At 39.2% G+C, this 18,952-nt stretch overlaps 1 protein-coding gene across 7 annotated transcripts in view; it reads right to left on the reverse strand.

Annotated features, from left to right (window-relative positions):
* The window catches only part of LOC150086086 (protein Hook homolog 3-like), a 211,839-nt gene that overhangs the window by 120,354 nt on the left and 72,533 nt on the right, over positions 1-18,952 (reverse strand). For all 7 annotated transcript variants that reach the window (XR_016546954.1, XR_016546955.1, XR_016546953.1 and 4 more), the window contains one exon: positions 13,579-13,664. Coding sequence is in view for 4 of the 7 variants with exons in the window: in XM_090373695.1 (XP_090229821.1) it covers positions 13,579-13,664 (86 nt within the window). In the remaining 3 variants the exon portion in view is untranslated. The remainder of the gene's footprint in view (positions 1-13,578; positions 13,665-18,952) is intronic.

Genomic DNA, 18,952 nt, shown 5'->3' on the forward strand with positions numbered 1-18,952 from the left:
CATCACTGGGATCCAACGCCCATACCTTGGTTCCAGGGTTACATCATTGGAATCCGGCGTGTGCAGCCGTGCGCCGCGACCCGTGGAAGCGGAAAGGGGGATCCTGGTGGTTGAGGGGCCCAGCCTTAATACACCACTTTGGCCCCTGCTTCGACGAGACGGGTGGTCCCGGACCGGCTCGACTGGGATCAATCGGCGGGTGGTATTATACTGCTAGGGTCAACTGCGTTCCAATAAGTCTCCCTCCCTATGGTCCTGGGACGGGATAAAGACTTATTGGTAACGTGGGTATGGTGTTCTAAGCGAACTCGGCGTCCCATTCGTGTACGCAGTACCTGCTAGTTCACGAGTGGGCGCCCCCTCGTAGGGCTCCGTGGTGGGTGAGGTACTTAGGCATCAGACATTTTTCTTTACTCTCATGAGTAATTCAAATCCCCTTTCTTCTGGGGCCCCAACAAGGCCCCTACCTAATCGAGATGATGACGCAGATAACACCTCTGCAAAACGAGCCAGAACTGAGGATAAATCACCACCATTAGTGACACCGCTTTTCCTCATTCTCCATTCCACCGGAGAGCAGTCCATTGGAAAGATGTCACCCTTCTTCATCCAGAAAGGATTAGAAGGGTTGGCAGGTTCACCAAAATCTGTAAAAAGACTGCGTTCTGGCGACCTTTTGGTCGAAGCTTCTACCACCAAGCAAGCGGAAAAAATCATAAAGGCTACATCCATAGGGGGAATACCTATCATCGTAACCCCTCACAAAACTCTAAATTCTTCACGTGGTGTCATATCAGAGTGGGACCTTCTTCATGTTTCTGAAGAAGAGATCTGCTCTGAATTGAAAGACCAAGGAGTGACAGCTGTAAAGAGAATATCGATACGGAAGGATGGGAATCTCGTCCCTACCCGAGTTCTCATCCTCACGTTTAACACCCCACGGCCTCCAAATTCCATCAAGGCAGGTTATCTAAACTGCCCAGTGAGGATTTATATCCCAAACCCACTGCGGTGTTTTAGATGCCAAAAATACGGCCACTCACAAACATCTTGTCGTGGTAACCCTGCCTGTGCTCGATGTGGTGTTAAAGACCACGAGAGCAAGGAATGTACAGCTCCAAAACCCGCCTGTGTTAACTGCCAAGGTGAGCACCCCGCCTATTCAAGAGCATGCCAGCGGTGGAAAGACGAAAAAGAAATCCAAAAACTAAAAACAGAGCTGAATATTTCCTACCCAGAGGCCAGAAAACGTATCCAACCAGTAAATAGCGGGAAACCTTCATATGCCCAGAAGGTTTCTGCTAAGAGCACTATCGGGACACAAACTGAGATGACTATACCACCAAGAGAGTCATTCACCCCGATTGCACGCTATTTATTGAGTTCTCAAAAGCCCACCAAAAAAACACAGTCAGTTGTTGCAACTCCTATATCCGTACCTCCTAGTGCTCCACCACTACCAAAACCAAGTGGTAAAGAGCCTGAAGTAACAACAGAAAGAATGGATGTAGAGAACAAGGAGGTACAGGATGAATCAGTCTTGGAACTCTTTGCGGAGGAAGAAATGGACACGGGACATCGTCCATTCTTCCCCAAAAAAGACAAAGCCAAGACTGATAAAAGTAAGCCCTCAGCACCTCGGAAGCCGCCTGATGGACCCACCAAGCCAAAATAATGGCTAAATTCCTACAATGGAATTGTCGTGGATTCCGGCGAAATACTGATGACATCAAGGCCCTCCTGCAAAAGCACGAGCCAGTTTGCTTTTGCTTGCAGGAGACTTATCTAAAGGCAAATGATGATCCCACCCTGCATAACATCACAATCTTTCGTAAGGATAGAATTGCGGATGGTCCTGCTCATGGAGGAGTGGCTATCCTTGTGGGTAATCAGACCCCAGTTCAGCCCTTGCTAATTACAACCAGCATAGAGGCTGTTGCAATTCGCCTTACAGTGGGATTTTTAATAACGGTCTGCTCGATTTATTTGCCACCTGGGACTGACATCTCCCAGGAAGACCTTGATGATCTTGTAACGCAGTTGCCTCCCCCTTTCTTACTTCTCGGGGATTTTAACGGACATAACACCCTGTGGGGTAGTGCTAACATCAACGGAAGGGGACGAGTCATAGAGCGTATGCTCAATGACAATGACCTTTCCCTTCTAAATACTGGAACAAACACCTTCTTCCATATGCCTACCCGTACTTTTTCTGCCATTGATCTCTCTATCTGCTCCCCTTCTCTACTCCCTTCACTCACCTGGGAAGTGGAGGAGAATCCATACGGAAGTGATCACTTCCCTGTGATAACCTTGTTACACAGTGGGAGACCGTGTCTTCCTTTTAGGTTACCACGGTGGAAGTTTGATCAGGCTGACTGGAATGCCTTCCAACATCAGGCAAATTTTGACCTCAGTACAGTCAGTCAGGAGCCTATCAATGACGCAGTAACGTACATCACAGAAATCATTGTCCACGCAGCTGCTAATGCTGTCCCAAAAACATCAGCCCGGTTTCCACCATTTCCCAAACCTTGGTGGAATTCACAATGCACAGCAGCAAAAAAGGCTCAAAACAAAGCGTGGGGGATATTTCGCCGATATCCTACCACGAACAACCTTATAGCCTTCAAACGTGCACGAGCCAAAGCACGCTACATCCGTCGTCAGAGCCAAAAGGAATCGTGGATCCGTTTTACATCATCTATTAACCAGTCTACCAACTCTAAGGTAGTCTGGGATAAAATCCGGAAAATGAAGGGAAAATATACATCCCACCCTTCTTCAATCTTAGATTATAATGGATGCGCTGTTGCAGATCCAACTGCAATAGCCAATGCTCTTGGGGAAACATTCTCTAACATCTCCGCAACATCCTCGTACTCCCCAGAGTTCCTGGTCCTGAAACATAAACTGGAAAGAGAAGCACTTAATTTTAAGTCCAAGGGCCTCTATCCCTACAACGGGGATTTTACTATTCAGGAACTGAAAAGAGCCCTCGCTCTTTCCAAAGCAAGTGCTGTTGGACCAGATGGCATCCATTATGACATGATTAAACATCTTTCACCAAAATCTATGGTTTGTCTGCTCCTTCTGTATAACAGAATCTTTACTGAAGGGCAGTTTCCGGATTCCTGGAGAAAGGCAATCGTTCTTGCCTTCCCTAAGCCAGGAAAGGATCCAAAAGTCACCACCAACTATCGTCCTATTGCTCTGACTAGCTGTCTGTGCAAAATCCTGGAGAGAATGGTTAATTCTCGTTTAATATGGTACTTAGAATCAAATGACCTTCTCTCCAACATACAGTGCGGCTTCCGAAGGAACCGGTCCACTTTGGACCATCTTATTAGATTGGAAGCATCCATCCGGGATGCTTTCCTAAAACGTGAACACTTGGTGTCGGTGTTCTTTGACATGGAGAAAGCGTATGACACAACTTGGAGATTTGGCATCTTAAAAGATCTGCATAGCCTTGGCCTTAGGGGGCAACTCCCCATTTTTATTAAAAACTTTTTAGCCAATCGATCTTTCCAAGTTCGTGTGGGATCCTCACTCTCTCGTTCCTTCAGCCAAGAGGAGGGAGTACCACAAGGATCAGTATTAAGTGTCACGCTTTTTGCCATCAAAGTGAATTCCATCACAGAACAACTTCCTCCAACTGTAAACTGTGCCCTCTATGTTGATGACTTTAGCATATTTTGTCAGTCATGCAACATGAGGGTTATTGAAAGACAACTGCAGAAAGCTATTGATCGCCTCAACTCCTGGGCTCTTGCTAATGGCTTCAGGTTCTCGCCGGAGAAGACCGTTTGCGTACACTTTTGTCGTAAGCGTAATCTTCATCCTGAGCCTGAATTAAAGCTCGGACAAAATGTAATTCCAATAGCAGCGGACACAAAATTCTTGGGACTCGTATTCGATAAAAAGCTGACCTTTCTGGATCACATCCGTCAACTCCGCACAAAGTGCACAAGAGGGCTAAATATTCTGCGCTCTCTTTCCACAACATCTTGGGGTGCGGATCGATGCACCCTACTACGCATCTATCGTGCACTTGTACGATCCAGACTGGATTACGGGTCCCTGGTATACAATTCGGCCAGAGACAGTGTACTTCGTTGGCTTGATCCTGTCCATCATCTGGCTCTCCGTACCGCTATTGGAGCATATCGCACATCTCCTGTCCAGAGCTTATACGTCGAAGCAAACGAACCGCCATTATTGCTTCGACGTAAGCAGTTGTCTCTAAACTACGCTCTAAAACTGAAATCCCTGCCAGACCACCCTACGTGGCTAACCGTTTTTGAGCCACGATGGGAAAATTTGTACAACACCCGTAAGACTGCCAATCGTCCTTTTGGTATTCGTGTCCAAGAGCTACTCAAAGAACTTAATATAAAGGTAGACAGGGTTGCCCAAACACCAAAGCAACCCCTTCCACCCTGGCATGCTCATGTCCCGGCATGTGACTTGTCCCTTCGAAATTGGGGAAAGTCGGACACTCCATCGTCTGTCTACCTGCAGCTTTTTTCAGCACACCGAGCTGAACATTCTGACTTCGCGCCAGTCTACACAGACGGGTCGAAGTCAGAATCATATGTGGGATCTGCTGCTGTCTTTAGAGACAGCACTACATCGGAGCAGATTCCCTCTGAATGCAGCATATTTACTGCAGAGCTGCACGCTATAGAGTTAGCCTTGGATCACATTAGTGAATGCCAATACCAACGGTTCATTTTGTATACCGACGCTCTCAGCGTGTTACAGGCTTTAATATCTGTGAGATATAATTCTCATCCAGTTCTGTCTAGCATTCAGCAGAAGATTCACGTTCTCCATGAACGTGAATATGATATCCGCTTCTGCTGGATTCCTAGCCACATTGGGATTAGGGGAAATGATTTGGCTGACGCCGCAGCCAAATCAGCAATTCCCAATAATGACCACTGCCTGTTAGTCCCCTATACAGACTACAGGCAAATAATACATCAAAAGATACATTCCCAATGGCAGGATTCGTGGAATAGACAGACTGCGAATAAGTTATATCATATAAAACCTGTAATTGAACCGTGGCAGTCTAGTCTGCGCAGGAATCGTAAGGAGGAAGTTGTTCTTGCCCGGACCCGCATAGGACACAGTCATTTAACTCATTCGTTTTTGCTGAGGGCTGATGACCCTCCTATGTGTGTGTCCTGTGGCACAATCCTAACGATTAGACACCTTTTAATTGACTGTCCAGATTTTAGCAGCACCCGTTTTACCGCTTTTAGTCATCTGACTGAGCCTTATACACTCAGTCAGATTTTATCCGACAATGACAACGTGTCTGCTGTTTTTAGCTATTTTAAATCAATAAAAGTTTTTAATTGTATTTAAAATTTGTTATTGTTATCTCTTTATTGATTTAATTTTTATATATTTGTTATTATTTATCTGGACATGGTGACCTAACTAATTAGGTCACCGAGAATTTAAACTTTTAAATATTGCATAGTCTTGGCGCATTATGGCCACAGCTGCCAATGCGCCAATAAAAAACCAAAAAACAAACAAACAAACAAACAAACAATGGCTGATAAGAATGAAAAAGAAACAACGTCTGAGCGCAATACGAAGAATATAAATGTAAGAATAAGACTGAATTTGAAAATTAAATTAGACGTTTTGAAGCGAATCGATTCCGGTCAACAACAAGCAGATGTGTGACATAATTTAGGACTGGCAAGTTTAACTGTAAGAACAATTATAAAAAATAAAGTATTAATTTTAGCAGCAGGAAAGACAGCTGTTCCACCGCAAGCAACTAGGGCTAGGCCGGCTATAGGATTGAAATGGAGAGAGACTAACTAATTTTATTGAAGATAATATCCAATGCAGATTTCAGTTAAGTTAAATATTATAAAAAAAAAAAAAAAGAGAGAGAGAGAGAGAGAGAGAGATTAGCCTATATTATGATCTGAAGAAAACTCACCTAAAAAAAAAAATGTGGAACCATTTAAAACTAGTAAGGGCTGGTTGAATAGATATAAAATCCAGGGAGAAGCCACAAGTGCAGAAGGAGCTGAAACTTTCAAAAAAGAACTTGTTAAAATTATTGAAGAGGGATATGTGTTATACTGTACTTCTCAACAAGTTTTTAACATAGATGAAGCAGGACTTTTGTGTAAACGAATGTCTAAAAGAAGTTTCATATTGAAAGAATAAAAAACATGCCAGGTTTCAAAGCGGCGAAGGATCGGTTGACTTTATTGTTGGGTAGTAATTAAACTGCGGGGGATTTAAAATTAATACCCCTTTTAGTTTATTTGGAAGAGGGCCAAAGTTCAACCCAAAATCGACACATTTATCATGATTAATCATCAATTAAATTAAATCAATTTAGATCAATTAAATTCATGATTTTAATTGTATTTTTAAGTTTAATTTTGATACTTAAGTAGTTACCACACAATTATATACATATGCAATGCAGAATATTTTATATGTACAAAGATTTGAATATTAAATATTTTGATTGACATTTGTGCATCCTTTCACTACCGTTTATTATTGATTAGGAAATATCCTATGGCACCGACCACAACTCACAAATACATATGTTACCTTATAGGAATGCGGTGCTCGCTTAGTGTGGATTCACTTAACACTGTTTTTACAGAACGAATTATCAGCATTAAGCGGGGGTCACCTGTATACTTAAAATAACATAAAAGAATTAATATATGCCAAATTTAAGTTTGTGGAGGCATTCATTCCATGATTCTTGTGCATTACTCCCACATAACAAATTAAGGTAATATTTATGAAAAACAATTTGAAATTAATGCATTTCAATGAGAAAAAAAATAATAAATTTTTATAATAAATTGTAAAATATTATAACAAATCACTATTAATTCTGCCTGTATAATCTCGCTATACATTAAAAAGTTTTCTTCCTGGTGATATTTATTCAAGCCAATGGGAGAAGAGGGAGAATGCGGGTAATGTGGTACAAGGGGGCGGGGCAATAACATCACTACAAATGCGCAGGTAAATAATTACATGGGTTTCGATTTCAATTAGATTTGAATCAGTGTGAAGGAAACTCTTTCCAAAGTGGTTTCAGTAATGATGCCAAGCAAGTTAAGACATTTTTTTTTGTTTATCTGATATTGGCTGGGGGTTGGCAAATGAAGTGGGCAGGGACCCCTAGTGAATATTAAATAAGAAATGGTAACACAAACTTTTATCTATTTTCTTCTTTTTTTTTTTTTTTTTTTTTTTAAATCAACGTTCTTGCGACCTTCACAATATATGAAAATTCTGCATGACTCTAATATAAAAATAATGGAAAAATTAATGGTATTGTGTGCCCACTGTTTATCAATATAATTTTTATTTTTCTTATGAATACCCTTTTTCACATATTACCACCTGCATGTGTACTGTTACTAAGAAATATCACTTGCAAATTGATGACTTCTAAATTCATTACAGAAGATGAAAAAAAAACATGGCCAGTGTAAAGTATTCCAGCTGATATCACAGGTAGCACACAAATTGTCCAACTATGTCAACTGCTACTTTTCATAGAATTATAAAATGCAACTATCTGACTTTTTTTTTACCTCCTGTCGATGCATCATCTTTACTACAATGATGCACACTGGACATTGGAATAATGTTCTACATTTTCTCTGGTAACATAGGAAACTATTGTGACATCTTACTAGCATCAAAAACTCTGGGGTTAGCTGTTTTACTGTTTGTGGCTACACAAACTCCACTGAAATCTCTTATTTTCCCTGACAATACCTACACAGGTGAGTGGTGATCTTTGAGAAGCTTTTGAATAGTGGGAACATAACATTGTGATGAAAAGCATTGCTGCACTACATGATGAATTGTGTGTGTGTGTGTGTGTGGTATGGTTGTTTATTGGCGCATTAGCTGCTATGGCTATAGTGCGCCTATTCGTAGTTATATCAGAAAATAATAAAGAACATAACAATTCAAATTCATTTCAGTTCTGAGAGCTATTCATAAAAGATTATACACTCTAATTTGTTTCAGAAAGCAGAAAAGTTCCTTAATATTTGCCTCCTCTCCTATGATATGATGTAGTGTCAGCGGTTCTTGAATATTAGCCAGATTTTGAAGTGTTGAAGTACGATGTGGTTGATAGTGTGGACAGTCAATCAAAATATGTTTGACTGTTAGATGTTCAGAGCAGTGTGAACACTGTGGAGGATCATTGCCGGTAAGTAAATGGAGGTGAGTCAGATGGGTATGCCCTATTCTTATCCGTGCGAGTACCACTTCTTCTCGCCGAACTGTCTGAGTGCATGAGTGCCATAATTTTGGGTCCTGTTTCAATTGAAAAAGTTTGTTATTTGTTTCTTTATGCCATAGCGCTGTCCACTGTGCATGGTATGCTGTTTGAATTATGATATTATAATCAGATGCTGGAATGAAGGCAGAGGTTAAGTCTAAGGTTGATGGATTTTTAGCAGATATATCAGCTAGTTCATTTCCTTTTATGCCTGAATGTGCCGGAATCCAGCAAAACTTCACTAGTTGTTGACGGTTGTCAATTTGCAATAGTAAACTCCTGATTTTAATTAAAATATGGTGATTCTGTTGAGAGGGATTCTGCATTGCTCTAATTGAGCTGAGAGAGTCAGTGTAAACTATATATTTTTCAGATGGATGTAGAGTCAAATTTTCTAGGGCTAATTGTATTGCATACAGTTCTGCTGAAAAGTTGGTATACTCAGGTGGAAGAGAAGCTGATATGATAGCAGAGGGAAACACTGCTGCTGCGCCAACAGTTGAAAGAGATTTGGAACCATCCGTATATACCGGCAAGAAGTCAGCACAGCTTTGAAGATGGCTAGCATGGAGTTGTTGCACATTCAGTGTCGGTAGGCGATTCTTTCCCCATTGTAGAAAATAAGTATCACAAGTTAGTTGAGGAAACGATGTCCACGGAGGATGACAGTAATTCTCTATCTGTTGCCTATTGTGGAGAGGAACATTCCAGTTCTGTGATATTTCAAGAAGCCGTAGGCCAGCTGGTCGGATTTTACCTGGTTTATTTCTATAGAGATTAATTAGTGGTTGATTAAAAAGGTAGGGCTGAATAGGATGCAAAGAGCAAGTCTGTATTTTGGCTGCATATTTAAGTAACAGCATTTTTCTGCGGAGATGCAGAGGGGGCTCATGAGCTTCAATGTATAGACTATGAGTTGGAGATGTCCTATACGCACCAATTGCAATCCGCAGTGCATTATGTTGAATAGGATCTAGCCAGCGTAGTACACTCTTTCGGGCAGAATCATAAACTGGAGCACCATAATCTAAACGGGATCTGATCAATGCTCTATATAAGAGCAACAAAGTTGTACGGTCTGCTCCCCAAGAATGGGCAGATAAAGCTCTTAGCATGTTGATCTTTTTGAGACAGGTAGTACGTAACAATTTAACATGCTCAAAGAAATTCAGCTTACTGTCCAGGATTAGTCCCAAGAATCTGATATTGCTGGCAATCGGAATGGTGGTATTTGATATCCGAAGTTCAGGATCCGTATGCAGTTTGCGTTGATTGCAAAAGTGGATCGCAACTGTTTTTTGTTGGGAAAGACGATATCCATTGCACTCAGCCCACTTTTGTACTTTATTGAGAGATATCTGCAATTGCCTTTCAATAGATCTCATATTCTGTGAATGGCAAGAAAGAGAGAGATCGTCAGCGTAAAGGTACGCCTTTACAGTATTTGGAAGTTCTTTTGTGATAGAATCAATTCTGAGGGCAAAGAGGGTCGCACTCAAAACTGACCCTTGTGGTACTCCTTCTTGCAAGAATGTAGTAGAAAGGGAATTTTGATATCGCACCTGGAAAGATCTGCTCTTGAGGAAGTTCTTAATAAATATAGGCAGGTTGCCACGGAGACCATGGTTATGGAGGTCACGGAGAATTCCATAACGCCAGGTGGTATCGAATGCCTTCTCTATATCTATGGAGACCATAACTAGGTGTTCGTTTTTAACAAAGGCATTGCGAATTTCGGATTCAGCCTTGATCATCAGATCAAAGGAGAACCTGTTTTGGCGAAAGCCATGCTGACTATTACTTAGTAGATGTTCGCTTTCAATGATCCAAGCGAGTCGACTGTGGATCATTTTTTCAAGAATTTTACCGAGGCAACTGGACAGAGATATTGGTCTGTAACTATTAGGATTGGAGGGGTCTTTTCCAGGTTTCAAGAAGGCCAAAACTGTAGCATGGTGCCAAGAAGTGGGATAAACATTTCCCAGGAAGATTCGGTTAAAAAAGGCTAGCAGCATTTGTAAGTTTTCCTCATCAAGGTGCTGTAACATAACATAATATATCCCATCTGGCCCAGCGGCACTGTTGCGCGTTGTTCTGATGGCTTGCATAAGTTCACATTTTTGGAGTGGCTGGTTATATGGAAGTAGCAGTGAAGTTCGAAAGTTGATGTGTCTCTGTTCTGCGGTGTTCTTAGTTTTCTGAAATTCCGGAGAGTAGGTGGAAGCAGCTGAGACGTCAGCAAAAGTTTTGCCTAAGGCATTTGCTATATCCAGAGGAGCAGAAACGTTTAGACCATTGCAGGAGAGAATTGGAGAAGGTACAGTTGGAAACTTCCCGGAAAGCTGCCTAATTTTCTTCCATATTAATCGTGGGTTCGTGTTTCTATTGATAGTGGATGCAAACCGAGTCCAAGAATCTTTCTTGGCTTGTCTTTGAATGAGACGAGCTTTTGCCTTTAGTTTCTTGTATTGAATAAGATTAACTGTAGTTGGAGTTCGCCGAAATAAATTCCATGCTTTATTTTGTTCTTTCTTCGCTTTTGTGCATTCCTCATTCCACCAACAGTTGAAATGGCGTCGAGTCTTTGAATTTGATATTGGAATTGAGCTTTTAGCTGCAAATAAAAGGCAGGAAGTGATATAGTCGGTAACTTCATCTATGGGATGTAGTTGTATAATTTTTTTATCCAATGTGATTGCTGATTGAAATTTGTCCCAATTAGCTTTAGAAAATTTCCATTTCCTGCAGGGTTCGTCTAATGGTGGTTGTGTAGTCATCAGATTACAAACAATTGGAAAATGGTCGCTGCCCATGGGATTATCCAGAGCGGACCATTGCATGACTGAAAACAGTATTGGGGAGCAAATCGATAGGTCAATGGCAGAAGTCTGTCCATTAGGTAACTGTATATGGGTGTGCGAACCACTGTTAAGAAGAGTGAGGTTTTCTTTATCCAGTAAAGTTTCGATCAGTCGGCCGCGTCGGTCTAATTTAGTTGATCCCCATAAAGGGTGGTGGCCATTGAAATCCCCTAGCAGGCAGATAGGGGAGGGGAGCTGTAATAAAAGTTCTTTAAGATCATTATAAGAGTAAGTATGATTTGGTGGGAGATAAACTGAGACTAGAGTTAAAGCAGTCTGACTAATCAGACGCACAGCGACAGCTTCGATTTGGGTTTGGAGAGTGATTTGCCTAGCTGGAATCCTTGTGTTAATTAAGATAGCTACACCACCTCGAGCAGAATTGGATGTATTCCGATCTAGTCGATAGATTGAGTAGTTTTTTATGGAAATGGAAATTTGAGGAGTTAAATAGGTTTCTTGCAGGCAGAAACCAACTGGAGAGTAGCGGTTAATTAAGTAATGAATGTCGTCAATGTTGCCACGAAAGCCTCTGCAATTCCATTGCAAGATGTTAGGCATTACTTGAATTTAGAAGAAGAAGCTGTACCTGACGTGGATGTCTTATGGCGTTCTGGCTTTGGTTTGTCTCTTTTTGGAAATGTAGGGCGACCTGTGTCCATATCTTCTTCTTCTGCAAATATTTCCAGAACCGGATCTTCCTGTTTGGGAGAATACTCTGAATGCATCGATGTGTCCTGAATAACCTTTTTTGTAGATGAATTAAGATTATTTGAAGTAGTAGCAATCACTGGTGGAGGAGGAGATTTTGCTGGAATTTTAAGAGGCGTATTACTGGCTTGGTCTGAGTGCTTCAGGGTATTGGACTCTTGCTGAGAGAGGACAGCTCGAGCCCAGTCGGAGATTGATATGTTATGTGGAATGGTAACATCAGTTTGCGTGGCTATTGTCTGATATTTTTTTGCGATACTGGCATAGGTACGGTTATGTATAATGGGTGCAACTAATTTTCTTGCTTCCTGATAACTAACTTTATTTTCGACTTTATATTGCATAATTTTTTTCTCTGTTTTCCATCTCTCACATGTCTTAGAGTAGGCCGGATGGTTGCCTTTGCAGTTGGGACAGATCATTTCTTTCACTGAACAATCACTTTGAATGTGATCAGAGGATCCACAGTTGGGACAAACTGGGTTGCTTCTGCATGTCGTTTGAGAGTGGCCATACTTTTGGCATTTATAACATCTCAACGGATTTGGTATAAAAGGACGAGTGCGGCAAAGAAGATATCCTGCTTTTATTGATGAGGGCAGATTTGGACTGTTAAAGGTGAGAATTATATTTCTGGTAGGTATCAGTATATTGTCTCTTTTGACCATAATTCTCTTTACAGCGATGACATTTTGTTCCTTAAGTTCTTCTTTAATTTCTTCCTCCGTCACATTCATCAGGTCCCAACTAGATATTACACCCTTTGATGTATTTAGGGTTGCATGTGGAGTTACGTTAACTGGAATACCAGCAAAAGTTGTCATTTTTAGTAGTTTTTCAGAATGCCTGTGGTTTAGAGTTTCAACAAGTAAGTCCCCTGATTGCAGTCTCTTAACCGTCTTGGGAGACCCTGCAATACTTTCCAGATGTTTTTGGATTAGAAAAGGGGATAGCTTACTGAGAGGCTGTTCTGATAGTGAGTGCATTATTAAAAATGCTGGTAAGTCTGTCACCGAGGGATTTGTTTTCAACCTCTTTGCTTGTGACGAGTCATGTTTATTTTCGGTATCTGGTCGACAGCTTGTCGACTCTATAGTTGGAAACATATTTTTTTTCCATGTTGGCTCCTCTTAGCCCCTGGCAGATGGACTTTTCTGCCAAGGTTACCGGCCCCGCCACGGGGAGGCAGGAGCAGTGCCTGGTGTGACCAAGCGAAGTTAGTAGTGATTAGTCTATTAAATATGAAAAAAGAAAGGTTACTTTCCTTTCTTGCTCTCGATCAGTACTTTTGAAAAAAGAGCTGCTATTAAATAAAAGGATTTATTAAGGAGAAGAACGTAAAATAGAACTAGAATTCACCTTTTGAGAATCGCAGTGAAAGCACAGAGAAATCGCTTAGTCACAATCGCTTGGCACCCGGGGCCATGATGAATTGTACTTGGCTAGACACAATGGAGTAATGTAAACAATATCACCTAGATACTGTTTACTCATGACATTGCAAATTATTGTAATACTGTAAACTATTCCCTCAGTTTACACAAAAACAATAATATAAGCAGACAAGCAAAAAAAAAAAAAAAAAAATTGCATACAATCCTAAAGATGCTATTAAGAAGGCACAAATAAGTAATTCCAAATCACAAGCATAAATACTTTCTCTTTTACTGCAGGATTTAAAGATCTTACCTCCTCTAATTCCACATTTTTTTGCATGTAGTTTGTATTTTTCTCCTCAAGCAGCTTTATCTGTCTTTTGAGATCACTTAAATCTTCTAAATTAACAAAACACCATGCATTACTTTCTTTATCAGGCAATAACTTTCAAAATTTAATCAAAATTATGTTTTAAGTTTGAATTAAATTACTTAATTTAATTAAAAATTGTTTTAAAAATTGGCATCTCTCATATTGTGGAAATAACTTCGCAACTGTGATGGCATGTTGCATTACCAGAGTACCTGCCCACTCACCGATGATGAAGCCAAAAAAAGCTTCAAAATGATCATCCAGGTGGTGGTGTCCACTGAAAATAAATAACAGTAGTCTTCTCTACTAGAGAAGCATTATTTATTTGAAGTAGTGCAATACCAGCTATCACATTGTGAAGGTACCCACAATATGAGATACTATTAAAACGATGCCTTTTACACTACATACATAGTTCAAACTTATGGGTAAACTATGGTGTATTTACACCAATGTTATATAGTTAATTACCTAAACCCATAAGAAACCCAAATAAAAAACGGTAATATGAAAATTTAAACTCCCTTTTACATGTAACAAGATACGGAAAATGTAACACACTAATTTTTTTCAAATCATTCAGTGCGGTTGCAAAACAAATTTAACTTTGAATATGGCCCCTGCATGGGAAAAGGTCGAACACCACTGCTTTAGAGTGATCGTCTACCATTTCACCAGTGACAGATCACACGAATATAATAACTACATATACGCCTGTGTGTGTGTGTGTGTGTGTGGTTATTAAAGAAAAGATCCCTTTTTACTAGACTAGAATGTATTTATTTTGTAATAAATGCATGCAATTGCATACATTTTGTGGAACTCTACAACTTTTTACTCCAAAAGAATTGGCCACTTCTTCCTGAATTAGAATAAATCTGTATGTGTTTATTTCCTGAGAAATGTATACTAAAAAATATTTCATGGTATGATCTTCTACTACTACATCAGTGTCTCATTCTACTTACTGTTTATGCACAGACATTCTACTTACTGTCTGTGCATTCTACTTACAAACTGATGGTACTTTCCTATACTACTGTGCAGTAGAGGAATGTATGATCAGGAGCTATTGATTAAAATTTAGTTGAAGTTGAAGTTTCAGCCTTGAAGAGAAACATTTTCTACAAAAGTTATGCCAGAATCTCAGATCCACCAGATTGAAGCTGGAAAATTTTAGTTTTTGAAAATGATACTGTAAAATCATAGGAATTTACTTTTGACATAGAGGAAAAAAAATGTGGAGGTCCAAAAGTCTCGAAACTTTAACTTTATTAGACAGTTGGACAGACAACTTGAGTAGTCAAGAAGTGCTAATTTTCATAAAATCGGACAAATGCTAATAATTTATTGTAATTTTTCCTTGTAGAGAATCTGCAATCTCATGGATTTAAAATAAACTTTGTGGATTTTTTTTTTTTTTTTTTTTAAAAGATAGTTTAGGCTATTTTTGGAAATTTTAAAGGAATACTAAATTTTAGGAATATTATATATTTTATTTTAAGGCAGAAGAATACTCTTACCTAGGGTTTTCTTCAGGAATGGCTGCATCCGGGTGAGGTGTAATTCAGAAGGTGTTGATATTGCAATTACATGGAAGGAGGACGAAGGAAGAAGCAAGCTTTTGTCTTAAATCCTTGTATGGGGAGTCATTGTAGGCATAAAGGGAGATGATGTCCTATGTGGTGGGGGGTGCAAGTAGTCAAAAGGAGGTGAAGTAGGGTGGAGGAAAAATTTTCCCGCCTCACCGTATTACACTTATAGTTTGGGAATTTGGAAATTGTAGATTTTTTCCCCCCCCCAAAAAAACAAGGGTGGGAAAGAAATGGTTGCACTCGGAAATCTGGGTGCGTGACTACTTGTTCCCATTAGTAGAAGTCCTAGATGGGGGGGGGGGGGGAAATGTTATGTTCTGTTGTTAAAGTTATAGGATATTTGTTTTAGGTCCCATTCTTCAGAGATTATTATTGGTCTATGTATGTTTATTGATCTCATTGCTAGTGCCTCACTGGTTCCTAACTTAAATTTTGTGCCTTGTTTGTCAATTATTATTGCGTTTTCGAAGGAAGGAAGGGTAATGTCCTGTGTCTCAAATGGTGAGTTACCAATTCGGAACTATTATTTTTTTCCGTCTGGTCTATTTTTTCTTTGTTATTTGCAGGTAATTTTAAACTGCTTTTATGTTTTTGAATTCTTATATGTAGTGATGTTCTTGTGCTGCTTATATATATGCGATCACGATCCGGTTTGCAGGGAATTACATAAACCACGTTTGTTTGTTGTTTAAAATCTATTGTTTTTTTTGTTGATAGCTGAGCTTTTTAGGTATGTCCATAGTTTCTTGGAGCAGCCAAAGGCTAGATTTACTTCAGAATTTTTGAAGATTTTTTTTAATGGTTGTTGGTATGTTTCAATGTACACCCACCCTATTAGCACTTCTCATTTTGGTATTTCTTTTGGCTGTATTTAAGGTGCCATTTATGAGCCAGTTTGGGTAACCGTGGTTGGAAAATCTGTTCTTAAGTGTTTCTATTTCCTGTTTGTGTTCATCCTCTGTAGATGAATACCTGAAAGCATTGTTGAACTGGGCTATTAGGATTGATTTTTTGTGAGCCATAGCTGTCAAAATGTAAATAATTCCCCCTATCTGTATGTTTGTGGTATATTTTTGTGTTGATTTTGGTGGCATTGCTTTTGCAATGTTAAATTTAGGAAGTTGATCCTGTTGTTTTCCTCATTTTCAATTGCGAATTGTAGCCGAGCATCTACATTATTCAAGTCGTGGAAGATGGTATATATGGTGTCTGGTATGCCTATAAGCAGCCAATCATCTACGTACCTTCCATAAAATATAAGGGATGGGGAAGAGTACTTGGAAATGACATGGTTTTCTATTTCCAGGAGGTAAAATTCGGAGAGATGTCCACTTATGGAACTGCCTATTGGTATCCCATATACTTGTTGGTAAAAATCTCCTTCATGGGTGAAATAATTCGCTGATAGTAGTATATTTAGTAAGATTGTTATATCCGAAATATCTAGTTCTGTTCTGTTTTAAGTGTGGGATCATTAAGTAAAATGTCTTAAGTGGCCTTTGCAGCTTTTTGAGGGTGTACGTTTGTGTATAGTGATTTTATAACGAAGGAATATAATTTGTCATCAGGTTCTAATTTTATATTTTTGATTGACGAAAATAGGTGTTCTATGTTTTTTATGCGATATTTGGAATTCATTAGGGGGTTTTAGTATGTCAACCATAAATTTTGTTAAGTTTGCTGTTGATGTATTTTTGAAGTTTACTATGAGCCTCAATGGTTTGTCCGGTTTATGCAACTTGGTGACTCTGAATATGTAGGGTGAACATATAGTATGGGCTAAGAGGTCTGTGTGAAAATTGCTTGTAATCTTCTCTTCGGAGTGCAATCTTTTTAGTTCTTTTTTGATTTTTGATCTGATGGTGGGGATTGATTTTTTCCTAGTTTCTAGTATGTGTTTGTATCTTGTAGGAGGTTTGTCAATTTGTTGTCATAACTGGATTTGTTTATTAATACTATTGAGTCGCCTTTATCAGCCTTTTGAATTATGATGATTTTATTTGTGGCTAATTTTTTGATGCATTGAAATTCCTCTTTTGAAAGGTTAGGAGTAAGATTTGGTTTTTTGTTTATCACATTATTTATTTGTTTGATTAGTTTTTTTCTATTTCTGTAGCTGTATAAGCCTGTTTTGACTTTTATTACATATTCGTTGTATGGGGTCTTTTTTGGGGTCACACTGAAATTGAGGCCTTTAAAGAGAAGATTGTGTATAAGCCTGTTTTGGCTTTTATTACATATTCATTTTATGGAGTCTTTTTTGGGGTCACGCTGAAATTGAGGCCTTTATAGAGAAGATTGTGTTCATCTTTTGTTAAGTTATAGTTGGATAGGTTGGTTATGAATTCACTGTTCGCGTAATCTATTACATGCATACCTACAGATTGCTGTCTCTGTGATTTTAAAAGGGAGTTCCATTTTTTCTCATGTCTTGTATTACTACACATACAGGATAGAAATTTGATTCTATCCTGTATGTGCAGGAAGAAGATATTCCATAGGTCCTCTTTAACAAGTGATTTTAGTTGATTTTTATCTTCAAAGATTCTGGAGTAAATCTAGCCTTTGGCAGCTCCAAGAAACTATGGACATACCTAAAAAGCTCAGCTATCAACAAAAAAAAACAACAGATTTCAAACAACAAACAAAAATGGTTTATGCAATTCCCTGTGCACCGGATTGTGATTGCATATATATAGACAGCACGAGAACATTGCTACATAATACATCGCTACATTATATGATACATAATACCAATAATATAAGAATCTCAAAACATAAAAGCAGTTTAAAATTAGCTGCAAATAACAAAGAAAAAACAGACTGAGCAAAAAAAAATAATAGTTCCAAATTGGTAGCTCACCACTTAGACACAGGATATTACCCTTTCTTCGAAAACGCGATAATTGACAAATAAGACAAAATTTAAGTTAGAAACCAGTGAAACACTAGCAATGAGATCAACAAACAGATCAATAAACATTCATAGACCAATAATAATCTCTGAAGAATGGGACCTAAAACAAATATCCTATAAGTTCAACTTTAACAACAGAACATACCCCCCCCCCCACAATCCAGGACTTCTACTAATGGGTAGTCATGCACCCAGATTTCCGAGTGAAACCCTTTCTTTCCCTTTCCTACCCTTTTTTTTTACCCCCCCAAAAAAAAAAAAAAAATCTACAAGTGTAATACGGTGAGGCGGGAAAATTTTCCCTCCGCCTTACTTCACCTGCTTTCTACTACACAACACCCGCCCCACCATGCAGGATATCATCTCCCTTTATGCCTGCAATTACTCCCCATGCAAGGATTTAGGACAAAAGCTTGCTTTTTTCCTTTGTCCTCCTTCCATATAATTGCGATTTCAACTCCTTCCGAATTACACCTCACCCGGATGCAGCCATTCCTGAAGAAAACCCCAAGTAAGGGTATTCTTCTGCCTTAAAATAAAATATATAATATTCTTAAAATTTAATATTCTTTTAAAATTTCCAAAAATAGGCTACACTACCCTTAAAAAAAAAAAAACCCACAAAGTTTATTTTAAATCCATAATGAGATTGCAGATCCTCTACAAGAAAAAATTTCAATAAATTATTAGCATTTGTCCGATTTTACAAAAATCAGCGGGTCTCAACTACTCAAGTTGTCTGTCCAACAGGAATTTACTCTTGTGTTAAAAGTGGTTTGTTGAAGTTGCTCCACTAAAACAG

This window comes from Mastigoproctus giganteus, chromosome 5 (assembly GCF_048544385.1).
Source record: "Mastigoproctus giganteus isolate SK-2022 chromosome 5, ASM4854438v1, whole genome shotgun sequence".
Lineage (NCBI taxonomy): Eukaryota > Metazoa > Arthropoda > Arachnida > Uropygi > Thelyphonidae > Mastigoproctus > Mastigoproctus giganteus.